Source organism: Excalfactoria chinensis, chromosome 2 (assembly GCF_039878825.1).
Source record: "Excalfactoria chinensis isolate bCotChi1 chromosome 2, bCotChi1.hap2, whole genome shotgun sequence".
NCBI lineage: Eukaryota > Metazoa > Chordata > Aves > Galliformes > Phasianidae > Excalfactoria > Excalfactoria chinensis.
The window spans coordinates 23,670,898-23,679,708 of record NC_092826.1 but is presented as its reverse complement, the minus strand read 5'-3'; the positions used below and the strand labels follow the sequence as shown (position 1 = coordinate 23,679,708).

General features: G+C 40.7%; 1 protein-coding gene across 5 annotated transcripts; it reads right to left on the bottom strand.

Moving 5' to 3' along the window:
* Positions 1–437: 437 nt before the first annotated feature.
* C2H8orf88 (chromosome 2 C8orf88 homolog) lies at positions 438–6,225 on the bottom strand. 5 transcript variants are annotated; one of them, XM_072330010.1, is made up of 6 exons: positions 6,053–6,080; positions 5,131–5,223; positions 4,318–4,394; positions 2,149–2,230; positions 1,274–1,380; positions 438–735 (listed from the first exon to the last, which is right to left on the bottom strand). In XM_072330010.1, the coding sequence occupies exons 1-6, from the start codon at positions 6,078–6,080 to the stop codon at positions 697–699; spliced, it is 426 nt and encodes a 141-aa protein (XP_072186111.1). In that variant the 3' UTR covers positions 438–696. The 5 variants fall into 5 exon arrangements, with proteins under 5 accessions (XP_072186111.1, XP_072186112.1, XP_072186113.1 ...); XM_072330011.1 differs by lacking the exons at positions 438–735; positions 6,053–6,080 and adding an exon at positions 6,099–6,225 and having other exon boundaries at positions 959–1,380; XM_072330012.1 differs by lacking the exons at positions 438–735; positions 6,053–6,080 and adding an exon at positions 6,099–6,214 and having other exon boundaries at positions 959–1,380; positions 5,131–5,218.
* Between the last annotated feature and the right edge of the window lie 2,586 nt (positions 6,226–8,811).

Sequence of the window (8,811 nt, the reverse complement as noted above, 5' to 3'; positions counted from 1 at the left end):
TTCTGAAGATGATTACATTTGTACAAAAATAACTACTATTGGTGCTTGTCAACTGAAAGTTGTTGTCAAGCAATACCCAAACTTGTGCTCTCTCTTCTAAATACTATTCTAACTGAACAAAAATAAATTACAACACTCACTATCTATTGGCATACACTTTACCAGGGTAAGACGAGTAATGAAAAGATGTATTGTTTCTTAATGTTGCCCGCTGTTTCCACTTAGAAAAGTGAAGAACACCAGACAGGTTTCAAGAGAAGAGAGGGGAAAAAAAAGAAGAAGAAAACCCCTTAGGAGTACATATCCTGACACATTTGAGATTTAATACTATTTATTGTTCTATTATTGCTGGTAAGAAAGGAGCAAGCAAGAGGCCTCAGTCAAGTACTGGCTTAAAGTTTATAGTCAAACAGCAACGATAAGTAACGCAGTCTACACAAAGGAAACAAGAACCACCATCAGTCACACCAAACTGTAAAATGATTTATTTCCACGGCAATTGTACTACCATCTCAGGTACTACAAAGTAGTTTGCCTTCTGAAGCATTCAGGAAATTACAGACAGGTATTTTCTACTGACTTTGTAAGTTCCTGTGTTCACATGTAGGCACCCAAGTACCTTTAAAAATCTTGAAGGTCTACATTATACGTAGCTCCTTCACTGACTTCACTCTTTCTCATCTTCCAAGCTACCTGTCACTTCTTGCATATGTCAGCAAAAGGGTTGCTGTTTTCCTGCAAGACAAGCCCTCAAGTTACTTCAGTGACAAGAGATCGCTTAAACCAAGTTTCCACAGGTCTGCTTATAAGCCTTTCCTACCAACACGGAGCAAAGACTTTAAAAGCAGACACTATAATCAGTAACATAACCTTACATCTAAAAACAATACAATGCTGCACTTATGTCATCTTTCTGAATATACAGACGGCATTTTGCAGATACATGGATGAGGAATAATCATAACACAAACTACATTAAGTTCATTAATTCACTTTTTATAGTGGACACTGATGCACAAACACTGAAATCAGAACTTGTCCAAGCCAAACCCTTCAAGTTATTCTCTTTGATTTTGAAAAGACAAAGCAGGAATTAAGATAAAAATCCCAAATTATACCGCACTATGATTTAATTTAGACTCTACATTTGGAAAGCTTTCATTGACTTAGCAGGCTAGTCTGAAGAAAAATGTTACTTATCAAATGGCTAGTATAAACCTCCATGCTTTTTCCTTTTTTTTATAGCTTCCCTTGAAATTACAAACACACTTACTGGCTTTTCAAGTACAATTGGATGATCGGGCAGAAACTCTGGCTTCTTTTGAGAGAGAGAAACGCTTGAAAGCTCCAAGAGGAAATCTCTGCTGTATTTGATCCTTTCTGTAAATACACATCATTAAACTCAATGTTAATGTCTAATGTTCCCAAGCTGAGAATGCAGAGAACTGATCTGTCTTCTTATTAAAGAGGGACTTACTTAACTGTAGTAAGGGACATGGTTTAGTGGGGAAATATTGGTGGAAATATTTTTGGACTAGATGATCTTGGAGGCTTTTTCCAACCTCAGTAATTCAATGATTCTAGATAGAAATTCAGCTTTTAAATACTAATCAGTATTAAAAACCTTACTAATTTCAGTCTGATCTTGTGCACTTGTAGTAAATTACAGAGCACCTCACTTTAATTCTATCACATTGACTCAGTAAATACAGTAGACTGTTCCAAGCTATTAAAGGTTTGGTGTTTTTTTTTAATACAAAAGAATACAAAAAGTGAATCCAATTTTAATGCTATGGCCTCTCTGTAATTTGTTCAACAAGGAAATGCCACTGACTGGTCCTGGAACCCTGGAAGACAGACTCTTAGTAACTCACACTAAGTGGCATTTTTCTACAAGACAAATAAAACTTCAATCTCAGTACTCTACCACTGGAGGCTTCCCAGCTCACTTGTGGCAAACATTTACACTTACATGGAATGTTATGTGAAAAACGGTAATGTTTCACACTGCTCTGATGTGTTATAAGAAGGAAACAAAATCCTTAAATAATAATTAAAAATAAAAAAAAAAACAATATGTATCCCACATCCCTTCAAAATTCATTTGTCTTCTACCTAGAAAACACAAATCTGCTTACAGTGTGTTACCTTTTTTTGCATCCAATTCCTGTTTGGGTTGAAGAGGCACTGTGTTTTGAGTTAAGATCTTCATTTCAGTCACTTCAGATAACTAAAACAGGGAGCGAAACTGTTAACAGGAATAAGGGTCAAGTAAAATGTCAGAGAGATTTCACTTGATTTTGTAAACCATTTGTTACTGCTGGTTATGTATAATAAGGGAACGGTTCAACTACCTGTAGAGCAGTATAGGTGAGCATTAGAAGGAACACGCACATTTGAAACAGCAATCATTTAGACCAGATTTTACAGTGCTACTGATGGTTTTTAGAAACAACACAATTATCTCCTCCTATCTCCCTAACCTAAACACTGCCAGAATCTGGAGAATAATATGAGGAGGACAAAAGACTTTCCTTAACATAATATGAGAGACTTGGATTCCCACACTTTGTGATATAATAGAGGGTTGTTAGGGTAGTATGTCAGGTTGCAGTTGGTCTTGATGATCTTTAAGGTCTTGTCCAACCTGAGCAATTCTATGATTCCATGATTCTATGAAATGTTTCGTAAGCATCAAGACCCAAGATTTACAGTGCAGTACTGAGTTCCAACTGGCTAATAAAACACTGAAATCAGTATTTTTTAAAGTATGGCAGCAGTTTCCCCACACACCAGGATTTGTTTTGGTTCCTGAAAAGTTACACAGGGGTTTGGCCAAGGAATTTTAATCTTATTCTGAGGCAGATGGGGAAGGCAGGGGAAAACCCTCCAAGAAGAAGAAACACATATATATAATTCTCTCACATTCTCTCAAATAATTACATTTGGAAAAGCAGGAGAGATTTATTTTCTGGAAAGAGACAGCAGCCAACACTTTGTATTTTAACTACACCACTAGCTTTCATTGGGTGCTAAGCACATTGCAGTGAGAGATAAGAATTATGAAATGGTAAAATACTTCCAGCGCTACCCTGCTCAGACTTCCACTTTGGCTGACAGTTACCTTGTCCTGATTTGTCTAAAACTTCCACAGGGGGAAAAAAAAACCAGAAAGATCTAGGGATTTAGGAGGATTAAATTAACAGAGTCATGCTGCTAATTCTAACGGCTTTCTGATGTCTGAACAGTCATGGCAAATCTTAGCTATTAAAAAGCTCCTCTCAAGTACAGCAAAGGAAGGTGTATTAACGCATTTTCAAAGCCATGACAATTTACAGTCATGTGTGAGACTCTGTCACCGCAACATTTCTTCCTGCATCACTGGCATCACATCACTCTGCCAACTGCCTTCTAATATCATAATTCACGGTATGCGTGATTCAAAACCTAAATATTGGAGAATCACCACATGCAAAAACAGTCTTTTACATGCTTGCATCTGAAATGTATCTAAGAGAACAGAATTCATAAATAAAGAACAGTTCTAGAGCAGCGTGTGTAGTTTTGAAACTCATTTTTACATTACACTTAAGTTATAAGTTAAAACACTGCTGGAGCCTTGTCAAGCCTTTCCTTCTATATTCATTAGATGAGGAAGCGGACTCAGCACTCTCCAGATCTTTTCTTTCAAAACTGCTTTGTATATCATGAGGGAATAAAAAGAATATTTCGCTTTAAACTATTCACTGTGCAAAATCCAGGAGAAGCTCTATCTGGACTCTCAGACACTTATACTCTCTGAACATCATCCCGCCTGTAACAAAGGAAAAGGTAACTTCACAACTAGGATTTTTTGCCAGTAGCAGCTGTAGAGAAGGCTCAAGCTTCAGTACTACCTCGTAAATACCTGAACATTTTCCACAGGCTATGTGTCTCAACTAATGTTTTTAATCAGTTAAGTTTTAATTTTTTAAACAATTAATCATTTAAATTATGAATCAGGTTGTTCAGTTACCTAACTGTTCAAAAATTTACTAGAGAACAGTGTGGAACCTACCATAGTTTGATTTTCTTCCTCTCTGCAAAATGGAAACACTGCTAAGGTCCTCTTAACAAAATACCTCCATTATTATACATCCGACTGGAAACTCACACTTGTTTTTGACACTTCTAGTTAATAACACCCATGAGGACAGCGTTAGCTGGAAATACCACTTTTCATTGGGAAACACAAAGGTTCCACTGCACTTCATTTCAAGGCATGCTGTAAAACACACCTTCATCAGGTTTGTCATTTCATATTTACTTAGTACTCACCCAGTCAACCTTACTCTGCAAACATACTTGAGCATTGTTAGGTAATTCAGTCTGAAAGTTGAAAGCAACTTCTGATGCTGGTGAAGATCAGAGAAAAACATTAAAATAGAAGTATTGTAAATGTAATCCGCATTTTTACTTTGTGATACTTATCTCCAGGTCATTGCTGAAATTCAATAGCAAAGAGACTATACAGGAATTTATTCACACATAAGCACCATAGGACCAATTTTCCATTTCTTCCTTTAATTTTAACACAATATGAAAAATTACTTAGTTTCTTTCTGCATTGGTGATGCTGGCACTGTTCCCCTGGCCAATCATAGATTGCAGATTTCCAACTTATTAACAGCACCAGTAATGTAATAACCAGAATGCATAGACAGGTTTAAAAAAACAAACAATACATACACCTGATATAAATACTGCATTTGGTGGAATGGTTTGTTTTGTATTTTCATTAACTTGTCCAAAGGCTTGGTAACAACACAGTAAAATTGAACAGTAATCTGTTCAACAAATTATGCACTTTTAATGTTTTTAACAGAAGTAGTCAACTAACCCAAGAACCCAAATTTAACAGAGACCTGATCCTACAGGCCTGATTCCTACAGTTTGCTAGAATTACAGATAAAAAAACAGAAAACCTGATGTAGCTTAAATTTAACTTCATCAGAGATGATGTAGAAAGACCAGAGCACAGCTAAACATCTCTGTAGTTTGAATAAATTAATTGTAAGACTTTAATAAACCTTACATACCCTTCTTATCTCCTTAAAAGAAACTGAAGTTTTGGCTTAGCGAGCTACTCACCTTGCTTAGAAGACAGATGGGACACAGGCAGTGCAGGTTGGAGGGATTTGCCAACAAACTGCTGAGCTCCTTTTAGCATTTTGAAGTGCTGCTCTTTAAAAAATAAAGTAGCAGGATAAATACGTAAATACATTCACAGGAAACTATCAAGTCCATGGGTTGAAACTACAGATACTAACGAAACTAGGAATTCCCCTGTGTTACAACCTTGTCAACTCAAGAAATGGAAAGGCTGAAAAGTTGTAGACAAAACCAGCACTGAAAACTCCTGCAGAATGAACTGAGACTGCTGACTTGGAAGATAAATTTCATTTTATCCAGATCAGAAATGCTTACTTAAGGCTATATACTAGATACTAAATATGCACACAGAGCAATGTAGAACTGACATCTGCTGAGTCAGAAGGTAGAAAAACACAAGCCTTCCCCTATATCCTGATCATGAATGACATACGGGTGCTGGTAGCTTCTAGAATGAAGAAAACATTTTTAGAATGCATTCTCCTGTAGATCAAAACAAGATCACGCTTAGCAAGGACAAACATCCCTTTCTCCTCCTCACCCCAAGGATGCCCACAAACCCACACAATCGCAAAGCAAATAAGAAAACTCTAAGAGAGGGCAGTCTGGGAAGGGGCAAGATCAACTTTGGTGTTATAATAGCTCAACTTTGTCCTTTTTAAGTCCTGTAGGCACAACGATGAGGCTACATGAAATCTTCACAAGGTACACAGCCTAACCTTCTGCGTTCATACAGTACTCTATCTTTGCGATATCAAGAAAAGAAGAACAAGACCGGCCTCAGCAGCTGAGGGCACTGAGTTACTCCAGGCCAGCCGTTTCAGCCCAGGCCTTCTCCTCACACAGCCCACCGCGCAGCCCGGCCCAGCTCCCCGCCTCTCACCCATGACCCGCCGCTCACCACCTCCCCCCGGCCCCCTGTAGGCCATCGGGATCCCGCTGCCCACCTCCAACCGCTTCCCTGGATGGCCGCCCGAGCCCCGCCCGCCCTCAGCCGGGCCCTCACTGCAGCCGTTCAACGGCCGGTGAGCGCCTGCCCGGCGGAGCTGTGTCCCGAGCTACCTCGTAGAGATACCCGCCCTACAAAGCGCAGCCGTGTTTCTTTGGGGCCTTAACGCAGAAATAAGGAGAAAGTGAGTGATTTTTGTACACACCCGGGACGCCTCCCCAGGTACAGTCCTCTTCAATGAAGGAGAAAACCCGCCGGCCTGAGAGAGCACTCAGGTGCGGTTTGGGAACTGGAAAGCAGCCCTGCCACCCTGCCCAACCGCACCGTGTGTGGCACCAGGGAGCAGCCAGCAGCTGTTCGCTCACACATGGCAGCGTCCTGCTTTGGAATTAATGTTAAGATTTACAGTTCTAATTTTCACCTATAAAGACGTTTGCTGCTCCACCAAGCATCCTGCTTTTTCTTCACTGCCATCTCTGAATTGTTTGCCTTAAGTCAGATGAGCAAAGTAGGATGCTGTCCCCAGAATGGAGGCTAATAGATACAGGTGTCACGCTCCCACAGTGTTTTCTCCTAACACACCACCTTCCAGTTAGATTCCTGCAATACGGTGCACCATGATGGGAGTAGTACCTCTTCAAACCTGCTAACCTGCTTCCTGCCATTTAAAGTATGGTTTGAAGTCGTCTCTCCCAAGTGTATTATTACTTTACATTCAGACGTATCGTGTTTCTTCTGGCCCGTGTCATCTGTTCTCCTGGGATTATCATGTAAAACAGTTACTTTCCCTATCCAGATCAACCTTTTCCCTTAGCTAAACCAGTGCTAATTATTAATTATTAATATGTAAGTGCACATAAATATTATATGTCTGCTGCTACTCCAGAACAGTTCCTGACAGGAAAGTCAATGGGTCGACCAAGATAAAGCTGCAGTTTTATTATTCATTCATGCATTCATTCTAGTGTTTTTGCAGGTTTAGATATGCTAAGGATGAATTAAACAGTAAAAGCCTTACTGGTATATTTCACAAAGGCTGGGCTGCTGCTGTTAATACACAAAAGAAGGATAACAGGGTAGGAGCAGAAAAGGGGTACGAAGAGGAGAGAGATTCAGTGTGCCAGATAATTTGACAGCTTGTTGTGTTTGGTCCTGCTGAGAAGATGGAAATATTAGTGCTAGTAATGGCTGTTTTTTGAGGCGCTGATCATCCCAGCAGGAATAGTTATCACCTCACACACTGCCACCCTGACTTGGCAGTACCAGCAGTCGCGGTGAGGCCAGCTTTCTAATGTTCTGGCGCAGGCAGAGGGAGCACTGGACCACAGCCATTTCACAGAGACCAGCAACCTGCTGGCTTAAGCCGCCACTTACTTTGCTTACAGAGAATCCTGCTTGTGACTGCGGTAAGTGGAAATGTAAGTTGCTTTGTCCACTTTATCAGCTGCCTCCCAGTTTCCCTGGTGCTGGTTCCACCCTTGCAGAAATTCCTGCTTCATTGGATGTTATTTATGTTCTTGCATTATGTGTTAATAGGCCAGTGATCTCTCAAAAACCTGATACAAATTATTTGAAGAACCAATATATAATTCTTAGTTAAGGATTATATGTTATACACTTAGTCAAAGATTATAGGAGAATAGAAAAATTGCAGCTTTTATTGATGTATGAGCAAAATTCACATCTAAATGAAAAACAACAACAAAAATCTTTAATTTCCTGGGATCATTAATGTTAACAGAACCTCAACATTGAGCCAGGCTGGATGTGGCTCTAGGCAGCCTGCTCTGGTGGTTGATGACCCTGCACATAGCAGCGGGGTTGAAACTACATGATCATTGTGGTCCTTTTCAACCCAGGCCATTCTGTGATTCTATGATTTTTCTTCCATTTTTCTAATCACTGTAATTGTGGAGAAAATCTGCCTCCTTCAGGAAGAGGATCCCAAAATCTACAGGCAGGAAGGTGAAAAAGCAGAAATGGCATAGAAAACCATAGAATCCGTTATGTTACAGAGGTTTTATATCAGCATATGCTGTCACCAGCACTGGTACTCCACACTTCTCAGAGTTGCCCTTTTGATTTCAGGAAGCTCAGCTGTGTATCTGTTGAAGGAACTACTACTACGACCTTGATGAGGGGATAGTGACCACCCTCAGCAAGTTTGCTGATGACACGAAGCTGGGAGGACTGGCTGACACACCTGAAGGCTGTGCGGCCATTCAGAGAGACCTGGACAGGCTGGAGAGCTGGGCAGTAAGAAACCGGATGAGGTTTAACAAAAGCAAGTGTAGAGTCTTGCATCTCGGTAGAAATAATTGCATACACCAGTACAGGTTGGGGGAAGACCTGCTGGAGAGGAGCTCTGCTGAGAGGGACCTGGGCGTCCTGGTGGACGACAGGTTGGCCATGAGCCAGCAGTGTGCCCTTGTAGCCAAAAAGGCCAATGGCATACTGGGGTGCATTAAAAAGAGTGTGTCCAGCAGGTTGAGGGAGGTGATCCTTCCTCTCTACTCTGCCCTGGTGAGGCCTCATCTGGAGTACTGTGTCCAGTTCTGGGCTCCCCAGTACAAAAAAGACAGGGATCTCTTGGAAAGAGTCCAGCGGAGGGCCACAAAGATGGTGAAGGGCCTGGAGCATCTCCCCTCTGAGGAGAGACTTAGGGAACTGGGTCTGTTTAGCCTTGAGAAAAGAAGGCTGAGAGGGGACTT

Excerpts from the sequence above, each read along its gene's own strand:
- C2H8orf88 (XM_072330009.1), bottom strand. Across the intron at positions 4,395-5,130 it reads CCATCTGTCTTCTAAGCAAG|CATCAGAAGTTGCTTTCAAC; the intron begins GTGAGTAGCTCG and ends GATCTTCACCAG. Across the intron at positions 2,231-4,317 it reads TGCAGAGTAAGGTTGACTGG|TTATCTGAAGTGACTGAAAT; the intron begins GTGAGTACTAAG and ends TCCCTGTTTTAG.